The sequence below is a fragment of the Sturnus vulgaris genome, chromosome 12 (genome assembly GCF_052056855.1).
Source record: "Sturnus vulgaris isolate bStuVul1 chromosome 12, bStuVul1.hap1, whole genome shotgun sequence".
Lineage (NCBI taxonomy): Eukaryota > Metazoa > Chordata > Aves > Passeriformes > Sturnidae > Sturnus > Sturnus vulgaris.
The window spans coordinates 13,976,849-13,994,348 of record NC_142254.1 but is presented as its reverse complement, the minus strand read 5'-3'; the positions used below and the strand labels follow the sequence as shown (position 1 = coordinate 13,994,348).

The 17,500-nt window shown below is 49.0% G+C and overlaps 2 protein-coding genes across 4 annotated transcripts in view; one reads left to right on the top strand and one right to left on the bottom strand.

Moving 5' to 3' along the window:
* SF3B3 (splicing factor 3b subunit 3) overlaps positions 1-1,933 on the bottom strand; it is a 28,755-nt gene extending 26,822 nt beyond the window's left edge. Inside the window, exons 1-3 of one of the 3 annotated variants that reach the window (XM_014880773.2) lie at positions 1,824-1,933; positions 1,044-1,156; positions 300-626 (exon numbers count right to left, since the gene is read on the bottom strand). In XM_014880773.2, the coding sequence (XP_014736259.1) occupies positions 300-626; positions 1,044-1,113 (397 nt within the window). In that variant the 5' untranslated portion in view covers positions 1,114-1,156; positions 1,824-1,933. Of the gene's footprint in view, positions 1-299; positions 627-1,043; positions 1,157-1,715 lie in introns of all 3 variants that reach the window. The other 2 variants (XM_088171929.1, XM_088171930.1) reach the window with 2 other exon arrangements.
* A 40-nt stretch (positions 1,934-1,973) lies between these two features.
* COG4 (component of oligomeric golgi complex 4) lies at positions 1,974-17,351 on the top strand. The gene is made up of 19 exons (XM_014880777.2): positions 1,974-2,346; positions 2,822-2,904; positions 3,551-3,665; positions 4,468-4,642; positions 5,253-5,446; positions 5,886-5,991; positions 7,064-7,221; positions 7,758-7,816; positions 9,265-9,398; positions 9,926-10,044; positions 10,378-10,544; positions 11,182-11,347; positions 12,808-12,870; positions 13,337-13,453; positions 15,048-15,140; positions 15,444-15,527; positions 15,821-15,922; positions 16,286-16,414; positions 16,627-17,351. Exons 1-19 carry the CDS (start codon positions 2,200-2,202, stop codon positions 16,759-16,761), a joined length of 2,346 nt encoding a protein of 781 aa, XP_014736263.1. The 5' UTR covers positions 1,974-2,199; the 3' UTR covers positions 16,762-17,351.
* Positions 17,352-17,500: the final 149 nt, after the last annotated feature.

The window sequence follows — 17,500 nt, the reverse complement described above, 5'->3', positions numbered from 1 at the left end:
ACTGTAGCACTGACACATGCAATCCCCTCTTCTCTCCCACACATCACATTTAAGGGCTCTGCACACTGCTAAGCAAAACAGTCTCTTTCCATCTTGTTTTGGTTTAGCATTATAATTTATTTGTGCAATTCTACCAGCATCAAGGAACAATTCTGAATGCCTGTTGACACAACTCACAGCCTAAAACACTGCCTGAGAAACAATTCCAATTACACCTGGCAGAAACTTGTTCCAAAACAAATATCCAAACGAGAGAAGATAAAAGTAACACGGAGAACACAAAATGACAACAGACTTACTGATCATGACAGCACGGCCCTTTGGGTCCACAGCCAAGTACTGGCCTGGAACAATTCTGCGACATCCACTCTTGCCAAAGGTTTCCTGATGGATCTTCTCAAAGACGTTTTTGGAGGGCTGGTACTCCAGAATGACAATGCGCCCTGAATCGCTGCCCACCACGATGTAGTCTTTGGTCCCTCCTGTCAGCCTGAAGGCCATGAGGGACCGGATGACTCCAAACACTTCCACGGTCAGCAGAGTGTGAACCTTCCCTGTGTTGGGATCAGGGCGGAGCAACTCCAGGATCTTGCCCCGGGAAACAACAATTTCTTGTTGTTTGGTTCCTGAAGAACCCAAAACACGAGCACAAGTCAGCAACAGAGCACAACACGCAACTTCAACAAGTGCTACGAGGGAAGAAGGGGAAACTTCCAAATGCCAATTTTAGAATTACCATGGAGGAATTCAAAGAAACTTAATCACCACAATAGGTACAACCATTATTTAAACACCTTCTAACACACCAGAAAATTGGTCAAAATATTAAACTAAATCTATAGATAAATTAGACTGATAAATAATTAAGCCAAACTTCTCTCAATCTTTCCACAAGTTACCACAGCTCAAGTAACACTTAGGAGCAAATGATAATGCACCATAAAAAAAAACCCCAGAGATAAGCAAACTGTAAAACCAATCTCTTCTATTGTACTATCAAAAAAAAAAACCTCAAGCCAAGACATACAGAGGGAGGAAATTACCTGAGAAATTGCCATGGATAGCAAAGCTAATGCCTGTGGCACGCTGTAACGTTAGGTTGTACAGAAACATGTTGGCAACGGATTTGCTTCAGCTTATTGTAGCTCTGGTAATTCTGCAACAAGTAACACAAAATAATGAACTTCTCAAAAGCAAAGTCTTTCATCCAGCAGAGAGAACCGCAGCCCTCCCATGTGTGCACGGATCACTTTACACAGGAGCCCGACTGCCACCCCTCTATTTGATATTTATTAGCTCAACGAGGCGAAAAGCTCTCCCAAAGTGTCCAGGCTGCCGAGCGCCAGCTGAACTCCTTACTGCTAGGCGGCTGAGCAGGACTTCAGTAATTACTGCTAATTAGTCACGGCTTTAACTGTTCAGGAACCAAACACAATTAGGGAAGCCCTCCGGGATGTCCGCGCCGTTACACATCCCTGACACCGCCGTTTCAATGAACACGAGTGCAGCCACCCACAGCTGCTCAGGGCCGACTCCTGTCCCCGAGGCTGAGGCGGGAGGGAACCCCAGCACCAACCGGCCGCCCCGGGCCGGGGAAACCGCCCTCAGCCTTGCCGAGGCCCCGGCAGGGCACAGAGCCAAAAATTCCCCGCGCTCTGCAGAACACTCGCCCCGGGAAACGGCCACAGGTCACTGCTCGGCCTGGCCGCCCTCACCCGGCCCAGGCCCCGAAGAGTCCGCAACGCTCCCCCTGCACAAACCAGCGGTCCGTCCGGCACGTCTCTGGCGCGGAGCCGCCACCGGGCGGGCAGAGCTGCGCTCACCGTGCGGATGGCGGCGGATGCTGCTTCGGCCTAGGCGGGCGCGCCGGCGGCCTCCTCCGCCATCAGCGCCGCGCCTGCGCGCTGCCCTCCCGCGCCTTCTCCACGGGGCTTTCTAACTGTCTGGCGCGCGCGCGCGCCGTGTGGCGGGGGAGGCTGCCCAATGCGGTGCCTGAATGATCGCAGCGCTATGGCAGCAGCTCCCTGCACCAAAAGTTCCCCCAAGAAAACCCTCATCCGCCTTCCAGCATGGAGATCTGGAGGGGTGTTAGCTTCCCTCGCTGCCGGGCGGAGTCGAGCGGCGCCAAGGCTCAGGCACCGCCTTCGACAGCCCCGACGGGCCTCACAACGGTATTGACCGCGTCAGCTGCGTCCCAAGATGGCGGCGGCCACGGCGCCGGTACCGAAGGCGCCGCCGGCGGAGAGTGGCAGCCCCGCCGCCTCCGCCCTGTCCATGGAGCGGATCCAGTCTCTGACCGATCTGGCAGACTTGGAGGCCGCCTACAGTCGGCTGTGTGAGGAGGAGGTGTGTGGGGCCGGGCATGGGAGGCAGCGGAGCCCCGAAAAGTGGATGCCTTGCTGTCGCTGTACCCCTCATTGCTGGATCCTCTCCAGAGATGTTTAATATGGACTTAGCCGTTCCTGGGGCCCGGCCTGGGGTCGGTGTCTCCTCCGGGTATCCCTTAATCTTGAGCAGCCTGGAGATTCTGGAATCTCGTGCACTGGAAGCCCAGCCAGGGGAGGGGTTTGTGGGTTATCTGGCTTAAAAGTGGTATGATGAGAATTCCAAAACCGATGCTTTCAAATGGCAAAACCATGAAGATTTAGAGGATTAAAGAGAGCTTAGAAAGGATTTATTTCTCATGTGAGCTCTTGGAAGTACTAATGCCTTGCTAGCTCTGTGTCCTTGGCTTAGATGTAGAGTCTGTGAGGAATTACTAGTCTGGAGGAGAGCTGAAGTTACTCAACACGTCCTTCGTCGGTTTTTTTTATTTTTTCAGAAAGTCGTGCAGGAAGAGCTGGATGCCCTCCTGGAGCAGCAAAGCACTATAGAAAATAAGATGGTTGCTCTTCATCGCATGGGGTTAGTGTGCCAACCCCCCCCCTGCTTCCTTCTCCTTGCTGCATGACCCAGATACTCCTTTCAGTGTTGTAAGGGAAGCATATCCATTCTCAGAAAATGTCAGACTTTGAATCAGTTTGTGGTAGAGAGCACCAGCTGGATCCTCCCCCCCAGGTGCCCAGTTTTTCTCAGCAGCACTGACAGCTGTGCCCCCACCCGGACTGACCCATTTTGATGTAGGCTGAGCAGGTTTATGAAAGTGTCATCTCAGAGGTTACCAGGTTTCAGCATCAATTGTCAGATCAGGTGTCTTGTGCCAGGCTGTCTACAGGTATAAGCAAATATTAATGCATCTTCAGGATGAACTTGTGCAGGCAGGCTGAAAGGTCATCCTAAATGGGTTTGTGTCTAGTAGAAGCTTAGAGAAAAGGTTTACAGACTTTAGAAGTAGAGAATACCATGGAATGGGCCCAGTGGCTTGTTCATGCCCAGTGTGGTAGCAAGGCACAGTCAGTCTGTTCCTTTCTCCTGCTTTGCTCCCAGAGAAAGGGCATGAAATGAGAGTATTGTGACAGGACCAGATGTGTTTGGAGGAAGAGCCATCCTCCTTGCACACCATCTGGCTGGTTAATGCATGCAGCTCATGCTCAGTTCCTGTGTGTTCCAGCCCTAACCTGCAGCTGATCGAGGGGGATGCCCAGCAGCTGGCAGGGATGATCACCTTCACCTGCAACCTGGCTGAGAACGTCAGCAGTAAAGTTCGTCAGCTCGACCTTGCCAAGGTAACTGGACTGAGGGGGGCTGGAACTTGTCACCACCAAGCTGTGTTCTGTGCTCACAACACAACAGATGTGCCCTGCCTTTGGTGGGTATCTGGGCTGGAAACTGCAGTGTTCTTTATTTTAGCTGTGTCCTTCTGGGCTTCTGGATATTGCATGGTATAAGAATGGTAGAATCGTAGAATGATTTGGGCTGGAAAGGATCTTAAAGCTCCTCTCATTCTCAACTCTCCTGCTGTTGACATGGACACCTTTCCCTAGACCAGGTTGCTCAGAGCCCTATCCAACCTGGCCTTGAACACTTCCAAGGATGCTCCTCCATATAGCAGCTGGATCTCCAGCATCTCCTCCTGTCCATGCAGCTCCCAGTAGAATACCCTGAAAAGGGTGGCTAGCAATCTTGGCAACTACACAGCACTGAGGACAGTGGAGATGGCCATTGTCACCCAAGCCAGATCAGGAATCTGGGCTGTTCTTGTCTGGGGGCAGGCTGAGGGATGTTGATGCCAGCACTCAGCACAACTGCTCAGATCAAACCTGTAATATGTGGCATCGTCTCTGGTCTCTGTTTGTTACAGAGGACTGTGGGCTCCAAGTTCAGCCTCAGTTTTGACAAATGCTGTTCATCCTGCAGAGCTGCTGGTCTTAGCACTTTTTAAGTAGTGTGGAATTTTTGCTTATGTAGTAGTTTTGTTGTGTAGAGAAGCATTGCTTCAATCTGTTTTTCCCTCACAGTGTCTTCTCATAATTCCCTTTCCCTGGTCCATCCCACAACTGGAAAAATTACTGGTTGCCTTTCTTGCAGAACCGACTCTATCAAGCCATTCAGAGAGCTGATGACATCCTTGACCTGAAGTTCTGCATGGATGGAGTTCAGACAGCCCTGAGAAATGAAGACTATGAACAAGCAGCAGCTCATATCCATCGCTATCTGTCTCTGGACAAGTCAGTGATTGAGCTCAGTCGTCAGGGCAAGGAAGGTAAGCACTGTTGGTGAGGAGATGCTGATGAGTCACCTTTCCAATGGATATCTAAAGGCTGCTCATTTCCCATGAATTGCCTCAGCCCAACAGACAAAGCAGAAGATCTAATGCTGGCCAGAGGTCCTAGTATTTTATAGACTGACTTAGGGGTGATCGTTTTTGAAGTGTTATTGCATTAAAACTATCATTAATTGAAAAGGAAGTTCTATTACAGCACACAGCTGTAATAGTATTCCAGGTGCTAACTAGGCAAAGTACAAAATGTTCAGGCCAGAAGAAGTCAGGGAGAAGGCTCTGTCAAGGAGAATTGTTCTCGTGTTATGGTGTGCTACCAAGCAAAGCAATTGGAAATAAGGGAGTAAATTGCTAGATTCCTAAGAGGAACATTCCAGTGGATGTGTTGTCATCGTCCATGTGAAATCACAACATTACATCATGCACCAACCTGTCTGTCAGTGCCTGTACAGGAATTCCAATGTGTCTTCTGCCTTCTCAGCTTGGGGCTGCACAGTGCTGGTCTGTCTCCTGGGAAAAAAAAGTAGCCCTCAATAGAGTACTAACATTGTGCTGTCACTTTTTACCCTTTCTTTCCTGTTCTTTTGACCAGGGGGAATAATTGATGCCAACCTGAAGCTCCTGCAGGAAGCAGAGCAGCGTCTGAAGACAATTGTTACAGAGAAATTTGACACAGCTATGAAGCAGGGAGATCTGCCCCAGGTGGAACGGTTCTTCAAGATCTTTCCTCTGCTAGGCTTACATGAAGAGGGGCTAAGCAAGTTCTCTGAGTACCTCTGCAAGCAGGTAACAGGCTCTGTGACAACCAGGGGAAAGCAAAACCCAGTCTCTGTCAACAGATGTTGTGGAAGGAGATTTTGGCAGTGGCTTGTTAACCTTAAGAAATAGCACTGGCCTTAGTTCATATCTCTCCTTGCATTTGCATGCTGGGATGGGCTTTCTGGTGTCTGAATACAGATCCAGGGGGCTGCCTGACTTCTGTGTCTTGCTCTCTGCACTTGCTTAAAATCATCCAACGAGCCTGGAAAGAGAAGAACAAGTTTCTGCCTTTCCTTGAGCCTTGAGTTTTCCACAAGAGAGGAAAGGATCCCTGTTCAAAGGAGGAGAAACAGCAATAGCTCTTGCATTGGGAAGGCCAACGAAAGCTCTCTAGGGCAAGGACAGAGGACCTGTGGGATGAAGAATACCTTTGGGTGTTCAGCTGACTGGTCCTGTTGTCATGCAGGTGGCCAACAAAGCAGAAGAGAACCTGCAGCTGGTGATGGGGACAGACATGAGTGACCGTCGAGCTGCTGTCATCTTTGCAGACACCCTGACACTCCTCTTCGAAGGTAATCTTCCTTTCCTCTTTCCTGATTGTTTGCAAATAGTCCATGATGAGACTGTCCATCAATATAAATGCTTTTAATTTTCGCTCACAAAATGCCTCATTCCCCTTTGAGTTACAGGTGTTTCACACTCGAGGGACAGGGACACAACTAGTAGGATTTATCCTAACCAGGAGAGGGCATCACAATAAGCGAGTTTGCCTGTGTACATCTTGTACAGGCACGAAGTGGATTTGCAAAGGATTTGTTGGCTTCCTCCAGGAATCAGACTCCTCCTGTTCTCTGCATCCTCAAAACAAATGGGTATTCCCTGGAGGTTTCTTCAGACTTGCAGCTCTCCAGACAAACTAATCAGATCCCTTAGGGATGAGCAGCTGTTGCTGCCTCCAGGCCTGGCTCTTCAAGAAGCACTATGGGAGCTTGAAAGCAGAGAACGAAGGGAGAGAAGGGAATATGTATGCTCTGTGGGAATGTTGCCAAAGACGGTGATTGAGATCCCCATGGTGATTAACCACCTTCTCCATGAAATCTGCTCTAGTTCCAGGCTGCACCCCTGCCAAGTTACCCTCCCAGCCTGGCACCAGTAGAGCTTTCTTGGCAGTAGTGTCAAAAGAGGGGGAGTGTTGCTAACTTTTGGAGTAGAGCGTTTGCGAGAAGAAAGCAATATTGTAGAGATACTTCGCTGGAGATGAGCTTTTCCTCCAAGGAGTTCTTGCCTTTGCTAATGCTTGCTCTCTGTGGCAAGTGTGTGCCCAACAGCCATCTCTAGGCTATTTTTTCCCTGTAACCTTACAGCTGGGTACTGGGCTTGGGTGGCAGTTGTGGCCCCTGCCAGATTTAGCTTGTGTGGCTTTGTCCTGGGGAAGCTTTATACCTTGTATCTTGCTGGGCTGAAGGGCAGCTGGCACACAGGATGGCAGGAGTTCTCTTTAGGTGCAGAGAGATGGCTTTTGCTCCAAGAGATTTGTACTCTACCTGTGGACTGATTGATCAGTTTTTAGGTCTGGTCTGTGGACCTGTGTAGCTCTGCTGTGCTCTGGGAACTGCTGGTTGAGTCTGTCCCCTCTCCCTGCAGGGATTGCTCGCATTGTGGAGACCCACCAGCCCATTGTGGAGACCTACTATGGGCCAGGGAGGCTCTACACCCTCATCAAGCACCTGCAGGTGGAGTGTGACCGGCAGGTGGAGAAAGTGGTGGACAAGTTCATCAAGGAGAGGGACTATCACAGGCAGGTAAGAGCAGTGTGAGGCTGCCTGACGGAGCCCACTGTGTCCTCAATACATTTGAATGGGGCTCCTACTGCCATAGAGGCAGCAGAGTTTCACCTTGTGTATTGAGAGAAACCTTGCTTTACTCCTTACTTACCCTGATAGCTGAAGGGGTTCAGCCTGTAGCTGTGCTTTCTGATGCAGACAAGGATTCATTTGGAGCATGGTAAATGCACCCTGGGCACTCTTTGCTGTGCAAGTCTGTAGGGTGCTTTCAGTACACCTTCCCCACTGTCTTGGTCCTGCTTAGATACAGGGCTGCTGTTACTGTCTCATACCTTGGTGCCTCTGGGCAAGTCCCATCCCAGCACCCTTCCTGGCAGGATGAGCTCTGCCTTGGAGAAGGAGGAAGTGAACTTACATGATTCCCTTCTCTGCCAGTGCTTCCTGCAAAGCATTCCTATCACCCCCATGAGTAAACACTTCGTTAGGGCATAGCACAAGAAGTGTCTGGTAACTCCAAGTCATCAACAAAGACTCCCTTTCTTTTGTGATTGCAGTTCCAGCAAGTTCAGAATAGCATGATGAGAAGTTCTTCAGCAGAGAAGATTGAACCAAGGTACAAAGAAAAACTCTTTATGCTCTCTAACCTTTCACTCTTGAGTTGTTATTAACACTACTTAGCATTTAGATAACTCGCCCACTCTTCCAGAAGCTTTGTGGGTATTAATTCATAAAATCCAATTGTTAGGTGCCCTTCACTGCCCTTCTATGAAGGAAGCCTCTGTAGTGGGGCTTTATTTTGCTTTGTCATTAATCCTAAGCCTTAGCTCTAAGTATTCCTAGAGGGTTATTGATATCCCTGCACATGAAGGACTGAGATTTCAGCTGCCTGTGCCCACTACCCTTTCATGGCCAGAGTACAGTCCTTGGAGCCCACAAAACATAGCAACTCCCTAGACAGATAATTTGTGACAGAATCAGGAATACATCTTTGGGTCTTACTTAATCTGTACTGCTGCTGCAGCACATCCATACCATCAGTTTCTTGACAATGAACTGCAGTGCTTTCAATCTCCCTCTTTTTCTTCTTATCATAAATATTTACATAACACTTAAGCAAGGCCATTTGAAAGTGCACCCAGCCCTTCTGGGACTGCCTGACTTACAAACATGCCTTGAAAGAAAACTTAGGTTCCTCAAGGAAAATCTGTCTGTGAGCCTGCATAATTAATATTTCAGCTGTAATATCCACTTACTATTTGCTCTGAGTAACTCTGCATGCATCCAGTTTTCTGATTTTTTTCTTTTTCATCTGTAAAATAAAGGTGATGTTTCCTTCTCCCAGTTGTGCATCATGAGGCTTCAAGCAGGATTTGTAAAATTCTTCTGTGCACACCGTTGAAAAAGCTGATGTGTCAGTCTTTCTTTTTCTCGTAGTCATCTCAGATCTGAACATTGTGTTCTGCTTGTAGCATGCTTTTTTTGTCTCACATTTCCTGAGCTGTTAAGCTTAAACAGATTCTTCATCATCTGCAGAGAAACACACGAATCTGTGCACAAAACACATATGTGGAGATGGCAGGGATCAGACATTTCTAACACTGGCAACACAGGGCTTATGGAATTGTAGCAAAACTGAGGTAGGGAAGGACCGATGAAGATCTCTAGTCAAACTTCCCACTCAAAACAGGGCTCATTTTGAAGTTACATCAGGTTGCTTTGAGTCTTGCAGTCCTTACCACTGTGATTTCAACGTGGATGTCCTCACATCTATGAGGAAAAAGAGGGGGAGTGTTGCTAAATCTTGGAGTAGAGATTGTGAGAAAAAAGCAATATTGTAGATATACCTCGTTGGAGATGATTTTGGGGGGTATTTTCATTGTGTGTGTGTGTATGCTTTGCACATACCAGTTACTCTGATGAGCTTTGCCACTCAATGGCACAGCTGGAAAGGCGCAGTACTGATCTCATAGTAAGGGAACAGAGAACACACTACTTAACTGAATTAAACTAGTGCCTTTCCTTTTGTAGTCTTGCTGTCTTGATTATTGCTATTTCTTCCAGGGAGCTTGACCCTATTTTAACAGAAGTCACTCTGATGAATGCCCGCAGTGAGCTCTACTTGCGGTTCATCAAGAGACGAATAATAGCTGATTTTGAGGTGGGAGATGCCATGGCCTCAGAGGAGGTAAAGCAAGGTAACACCCTGAGTACCAATACTCATAGGCTCTGCTCATCAAAGCCAGAAATGGAAATACACCTCAGTTAGTGGCAGAGCAGTGACACAGGGTCTGCACAGACACTTGGGGAGTGCTCTGTGGAAGATGGTTTTGTAGCCTAGACTTTCCAAACCTGTTTTCAGCACTGATTGTTCCCTCTAACAGGGAAACCAACATTATGAATGATTGTACAGTATGACAAAGTAAAGTTCCCAAAGAGAGGAAGTGCCATTTGGTCATTGCAGTCATAAATCCTAAAGGTGGAGGCCACAGAAAAAACTCAAGAAAAAAGGCTTGAGGTTTTGATACTCTGTAGAACCCTGGAAATCACTTGACACCTGCAAAATCCACCTCAGCAATTTCAGCTCTACACTTGAGGCTTGTGATTTGTTTGAGGTTGGGCTTGGCAAGTGTGTGTCTGTTGGGTCCCATGAGACAGGCAGCATGGGGACTTGGTGGAGCTGCCTCCTGGGTTCCTGCTGATGGGTCTCTCTTGTGTTCCACAGAGCATCAAAAATACCTGGACAAGCTTCTCAACAATTGTTTGCTGAGCTGCACCATGCAAGAGCTCATTGGCTACTACATCACCATGGAGGAATACTTCATGAGGGAGACTGTCAACAAGGTAGGGGAAAACCTCTAAGATACTTTTCTGTGTGTGCTCCTCAGTCCTCTGGTGAGCATCCCAAGGGAGGGATAGGTGTACATGGCAAATCTGCAAGTGTTGGGAAAGTTTTTGTTTGTTGAGAAAGTCTTTTGTTTCCCTTGGCCTTGAAAAGCAAATGGTTGTTTCTGAACTTTGACTTCAGATGTACCCCAGGCATCTTCCAGGTCGGCAAACTAGTCAGAGTGGTGCCAGCCACACAGGGTAGAGTTCCCCTCAGGGTGAAGTGGGCAGATGAGCAGTCTGGTCTCTCAGCTCAGTGAGCTCTGGGCACTGAGACAGCTTTCTTTGCAGGCTGTTGCCATGGACAGCTACGAGAAGGGCCAGCTCACCTCCAGCATGGTGGATGATGTGTTTTATATAGTGAAGAAGTGCATTGGGCGTGCTCTGTCCAGCTCCAGCATAGACTGTCTCTGTGCTATGATCAACCATTCCACCACCGAGCTGGAGTCTGACTTCAGGTAATGAAAATCCACCAGGCTCATTGTAATGTGCCTCCACCTCACATACTGCAAACAGTGCTTGCTGTCAGATGGTCTTCCTTGTGGTTTTTGACTTTGAACCTCTGGCTTGTCATCTCCATGGACGATGCTCGTAGGAAACAGTGGCAGGTGTGGGAAGCTGGATCTGGGCATCATTTCCCAAAGCAGTGGTGATCCACCTGTGGGACAAACAGAAAAAAAACCTCATGGCCCAAAATCTCTATGAGATGGAGTTGCCTTGTAGCATTGGGGTCCTATCCTGCTTGAAGGTACATGATCACCCCTAGTTGTTCTCTGGGTTACTTAATGACTCCAACTTGGGCTGAGACTGCAGAAACTGCCCTGCTGTTTTTCATTCCATTGTGGGAGTGAGGAACTGTGTCTGAAGACAGCAGGCAGCTGCAGGCAGGATATTCAGGAAAGCTCAGAAACTGAGTGGTTATGTTTTTCTTTCAGCATTCAGAGGCTGTCAGGAGATATTTTCCAGCTTTTTTTTTCCCCTTTGAAGTTCCACTATCTTTTTCAGGTCAGATATCAGACAGAATGCTGTCCCCAGGCACAAAGCGTGTTTTTTTGTTGCTTGCTCTAAACTCTGGTGTGTTCTTCTTGCCTATAGGGAGATTCTATACAACAAGCTGAAGCAGGGCTTCCCAGCCACGACCTTCCAGGACTTCCAGAGGGGGGTGACAAGTGCTGTGAACATCATGCACAGCAGCCTGCAGCAGGGCAAATTCGACACCAAAGGCATTGAAAGCACCGACGAGGCCAAGCAGTCCTTTCTGGTGGGTTTGGTGGCTGTTCTGGGGTAGAGAGAAAGACAATGGGGAGCTCTTGGGAACAGGACTGGTGTGATTGTTGTGTTCAGAGAACCTGAAAACCTTTTCAGATGTGGTGGGTGGCTGCTTTTGGGTGTCTGGTAGATGCTTCTGCCTCACCTCTTGTTTGTAGAGCATCCACACCAGGCCTGTGCAACTGTGATCCTGTGAGTGCCTCTTGGGCTGCTCTGGTGACAATTCCTTCCAGGCTAGGGAAGAGTCTGTGCTCTTTTGAGGTGTCCACTAATCCTGTTTTTCACAGGCTCCACACAGAGGTGGAGGGGGAGCATCTCATTCACACCTTCCTCCAGATAGAAAAGTCCTGGCCCAAGCTCAGCTCCTTCACTTATCAAATTGAAGAAATTTCATTAGATCAGAGTTGTCTGCTCTGCTTGGTCTGCAAGATCCTTCTGTTGCCTTCTGACAGCAGAACTGTAGCTTGAACAGGCACAGGGAGCATTTCAGACCCCTCGGAGAGCATCTGAAGGGGCCAGTTGTTGCTCCTGTCTTCTGCAATGTAACACATCCTTCCCTATGCTGGGATGCTGTGTAGACTTTGTATTGTGGAAAATACCTCACTGGGAGAACGTGTCTGGCTCTGCTCTCTCCAAGTGTGAGCAGACCTGTGGGCAGAGACTGAGAGCACTGGAAGGGGCTGGCTCACCATGACTCATCTCCCTCTAAGTTGTTGTGAGCAGTTAATGCCGAAGAGGTTCTTTGGAACTTTCACTGTATGAGAAGAGAAGGCAACAAATGGAGCAGGAGGGACTGAACTCCTTCGTCTCATAGAATTCCTTTTTACAGGTTTCTGCATTCCTGAAGCAAAGGGCTTTAAAATGTCAGCTCTACTGAATTTCCTCATTTATCTGTCACCGTGTCTTATTTCCCTGTTTGCACAAACCCCAGCCTTACACTCACATTTAGTTCAGCTTCAGCAGGTAGAGAACAGTCTGTTCAATGGAGAACAGATACTCATCTAGCAGGAGGTTTGCTGATTCCTCCTGCCCATGCCTCCCTATCTCCCGTGCTGCTCTGGACACAGTGTTATAAAACATCACCTTCAGCCACTCCTGCTCCCTTTCTTCATGACACTTACAGAAATGTGGAGGTACATTATGGCTTCCATCCATCATCAACAAGTGGGACTTCACTGCAACATCATGAACAGGATGATGAGGAAAAACAGTAAACTGTCTTGAACTCTGTACTAGCTGGGAGTTCAGCACATGTGCTCAGTTGCTGGAGTTTAGCTTCATGCAGCTCGGTGAATCTGCAGTGCTTTATCTCACAGTAGCAGCTCTGTCCCTTAACTCCTTGCATTTCAGTCCACACTGTTTGCAGGGCACGTATTAAATGTGTGGATTTGGGGATGAAGTGCTGGGAAATTCCATTTAATCCAGCTTGGGTTTGTTTGGGGTGTTTTTCAGGTGACCTTAAACAATGTGGAAGTCTGCAGTGAAAACATCATGACTCTAAAGAAGACTTTGGAGGTGCAGTCTATATTCTTTACTGATTTTTCCTAAATCAAATTTGTAATATCCTCCCTTGGTGGGGGTGGGGTTCAAGTAAACCATCTGGACTTTGATATACCCGAGTTCCTGAGGTCTTTGCCCTCCAGCCTTAGGGAAGCAATTTTGAGCTGGCAGAGCAATTTCCGGCTGATAGCAGCAGCCAGAAATACTAGTTCCTCCAGCCTGACTAACCTGGTGCAGGAATAATACCTGTATCATGGAGAGTCTTCAGTTCTCTAGTGCTGGGCTAGACAGCCCCTGGCTTCTTTTCTTGCTGTCCTTTTTCCCCACAGCTGGAGCCAGCAGCCTCTGCCTTTGCAGTAGCAAGAGTTGGGCTCCTGTCCTAGCCCATATGCTGGTGGGCAGCCAGAGCTCAGCAACACAAAGGGATAAAAACTGTCCAGGTTATTAATTTGCAGCTTGCTCATGGTTCTCTTCCCTGCAGAGTGACTGCAGCAAACTGCTTAGCCAAGGATTCGGGGGTGAGCAAGCACAGGCCAAGATTGAGAGCTGCCTCTCAGACATGGCTGCTGTCTCCAACAAATTCCGTGACCTGCTGCAGGTGAGTGTCTCTCCAAATTACTGCTGGCTTCCAACACTGGCTGCTGGTGTCTTCAGGGACAACTCTGGCAGGAATGACTTCAGCCCAGGGCCAGGCGATGTCTAACTCCAGGAGTGCTGGGTAGGGTGCAGGAGGGAGCAAATCAGTCAGCTGTGAGGCGTAGAAACAGCCCCGGCCCATTTACACAGCCACACCAGCTGGCAGCTGCATAAAAAGCACTGGAAGCAGCTGCAGAGCCAGAAGGAATGTTGCCTCATTTGTCTTCACTCAGCATGGACTTGCAGTTGGTTCAGCATTTTCCAGAGAAGAAATATTAATAGCATTTCCATCTCCTCCATTCTCCCTCGTGGCACAGCACATTGTCAAGTTGTCCACAGCCTCACTAAGTAATGCTGAAGACAGGCTGTTGGTAGAGAATAACTGCTCTTTTATCAGGTTTCTCCTTTTCCAAATGTAAATACTCCTCAGCATGGAGCAGAAGACTCTCTGGCTAAATCCAGTCTCCTGTGGCATGCTGGGGCCTGCTGTCCTAAAATGTCTCAGTGGTCTCTAGCAGGGAGAGAAGCAGGAAGACCTAGTACCTCATGGAAAGAAACCAAGCAAAGGAGAATATTTGAACCAGGTTTGCCTTTGTACTTCACAGAGGGGTCAGGTTATTTTTTGTTTAGCTTTGCAGTTCAGGCCAGGCAGATGCCTTCAGTTCAGCACTGCCAGTAAACCCTCTTGGGGACTGTGGTCAGTATCAAAACCAAAGAGCTCATCAGTTAGGAGTAAAACTCTCCAGTCTGACTCTAGTGCGGTTTTAAAAGTGGCTGTAAAGCAATCCAGAGGCTGCGGAGGAAGCTCCTGTGCTGCCTGAGTCAACACACACATTGAATTTGCCTCAGAAAAGGACAATTGCCAGCAGGGCCTGCTTAGAAATGCCAGTTTTAGTTAAAATCTTTTATCAAATGCCACTCAGAATCGGTACCGACACAGTTTCATGCTGAGTGAGCTTTCGTGACACCTTGCTGAGCCAAAGAGGGGTGGCTGGCAGGAGAGGGCTTTAAGAGCTCTCATCACAGGGCACAGAACAGCCTTTGCTGACAGCCTGCTGCTTAGGGGAGATGGCATGTACTGGGGTTATGATTAATTCAGGGAACTAACTGTGGTTACAGCTTTTATCTTCCTTTTAGATTCTCCTACCAAGCTAAGCTGCAGTGAAGGTGGGAGGCATCAGTTGAGTTCAGTCACAGTGCCCTTCCTGGTGCAGAGTGAAAAAATGGAGTTTGCATTTTTTTTCTACCCCATGTGCCTCGATCCTGCCAGGAAATCTCCAGCAGTATGGGATGGGGTGAGGAAGCACAAGCCCTTCAGACCACATTACAAGTCAGCACAACAGCAGCTTCTGGGCCAACATCCTTCCTCCTCTTCTTAACATGGTGTCCTCAGAGCCTTCCAGCACAGGACGAGTGTGGGATCTGGGCCTTCTGGGTTCGGTTTCCTGTGCAAATCTGTCAGTTTTCCCAGCTGAGGATGGGAAGCAGCATCAAGACAGTCTGTTTGTAAAAAGATTTTGTGCCTGACTGTCCTCTCTTCTTGCTGTCTCCCTCAGGAAGGTCTCAATGAGCTCAACAGCACAGCCATCAAACCCCAGGTGAAGCCATGGATCAACTTATTCCTCTCTGTCTCCCACAACATCGAAGAGGTGAGGCTCGGTGTTCTCTGCTTCTGGCTGTGCTTGGGCACTCTCTGTCTTCTGCTCAGCAGCACAGTCAGAGCAACCAATGTCTCCTTCCCCTGTTATCTACTGTTTCCTTGGCACAGAGCATCAGTAAAATACCCAGATCTTGCTCTGCAGCTGAGCATGAAAAGGGACATTTGGTAACAGAGGAGCTTGAGAAAACGGAAGGGATCAAGTGCTGCTCCAGGAGGCACCTCCCTTCCTGTCCTCCAGGCCGTTGGTTGTGGTTTACTTCAGGCCACATAAACAACCCTTTCTGCATTTCAGGAGGAGTTCAGTGACTATGAGGCAAATGATCCCTGGGTCCAGCAATTCATCGTCAATCTGGAACAGCAGATGACAGAGTTCAAGGTGAGAGAAGGATGTGGCAGCCTGCCAGGCTTTGGCCACACCTCCATGTGGCATCCTCCAGCTCCTTCCTTGCTTGGCAAGCAGAGGTGTCTTCCAGGGCTCTTAGGGATCCAGTCCCCCTTCTCCTGCAATTTTCAAAGCTTGCTTGCAGGCCCCACATACCTGGATCACCTCTGTGGTGCTCCCCACTTGACAAGTCTGCAAGTTCTTATTTGTAAGCTTTCCTAGCCTTGGGCTTTAGGGGCCTCTGCTCTGTTTTTCCTGACAAGAATGACACAGGTTTCTGCTTCCAGGCTGGACTGTCTCCAGTGATTTATGATACTCTCACTGGTCTTATGACCAGTCTCATAGCCATTGAACTGGAGAAAGTGCTGCTCAAATCCACCTTCAGCAGGGTAAGCAAAACACTCCTCTATCTTGTGGTCTGTCTTGACTGCAAACTCTCAGTAAAGGATGGGGCAGGGCAGATGCAAATATTACCCTCTATCCTCAAATATTACCCTATAAGAAACTGCAACCACCAATGACCAGCTCAGTGTCACCTTTACATCAGCACCCACAGGGACAAAGTAGGTTTGGTGATGGGACTGAGAAGAGCTGGCACTAGTAAGGGGATTGGGTTTTAAGCTGGGTCTAAACATAAGCCACTTAAACGTACAATAAATGGTCTAACTGGGACCCACCTGCTCGGAGACCTCCCTTGGTGATTTTAATTGGGTCTGCTTGGAGAGTTAACAGATCTCACTCTGTGCCCACAGCTCGGTGGTCTGCAGTTTGACAAGGAACTGAGGTCCCTCATAGCCTATCTCACCACAGTCACCACGTGGACTATCCGTGACAAGTTTGCCCGTCTTTCCCAAATGGCCACCATCCTCAACCTGGAAAGGGTGAGCTGCACTTGGTCTGCTTCTGCTGGGGGATTGTGGGAACACCAGCTGCACTGCACGTGGCTTTAGTGAGTTCATCCAGATGTCATCGCACCTAAAAGGGTGTGGAGAACCTGGAGAAGTTGCCCCATGTCTGATAATGCTGGAGTTCAAACTTATCTGTGAGGACAGTCTGTGCTGAGTCATCTCCTACAGCTCCCCTCTTTTTGTAGGTGACAGAGATTCTGGATTACTGGGGTCCCAACTCGGGTCCCCTCACCTGGCGCCTCACCCCCGCCGAGGTGCGCCAGGTGCTGGCTCTCCGCATCGACTTCCGCAGTGAGGATATCAAGCGGCTGCGCCTGTAGTTGGTCAGTGCCTGGATCAGCAGCATGCAGGAGCTAAGGGCAGGAAGGCTGCAGTCCTGGAGCCTGCCCAGATCCTGTCCTGGGGATGGCTGTTTGATGGTGTGGGGATGGGATGATGTCTGCCCTTTTGCTTGCATTCCTTGGAGCAAAGGGTTTTCCTGGGCCCAGTAAGAAGACCTGCCATCCTTCTGTGGGAGCAGAAACAAGGCACCAGAGGAATCTCTCATGCTGAGAATAGGATGATGCTGTTCCTCAGAATGTAGGCCAGTGCCTGCACCTGACTCCCTGTGCTCTGCTGCCCTGCAGGAGGCCACAGGCCAGGATAGGGGGGGGCTGGTGTGCCTCAAATATGGGTCTGCTGCTGCAGCTGTGTTCCCTCTGTGCCCCCAGTTTAAGGGTCAGCTATTGGAGTCACAAATGCTGAGCCCTGGCTTTCTCCTGGGGGTGATGGAGACTGTTCTGTGGAAAGGAAAAGGAGTGATTTCCTTGGGAAGGTGCTTGGAAAATCACTAGAAAGCCTCTGTAGGAAGTAGGGCTGTGTCCCTGCTGGCTCTGTACAGCTACTCTGTAAATAAACCTCGCTTGGTTGAGCTGCAGTCTCCAGTGCTGTGTTCAGCTGTGGGCCTGGAGGGAGCTGGAGAGATGTGGGACAAGAGCTCTGCTCGGCTCCAGTTCTCTTCTACCCTGTGCCAGGGCATCCAGAGGATTTTCCTTGTCTTGCCTGGTTGCCTCCTGTGGC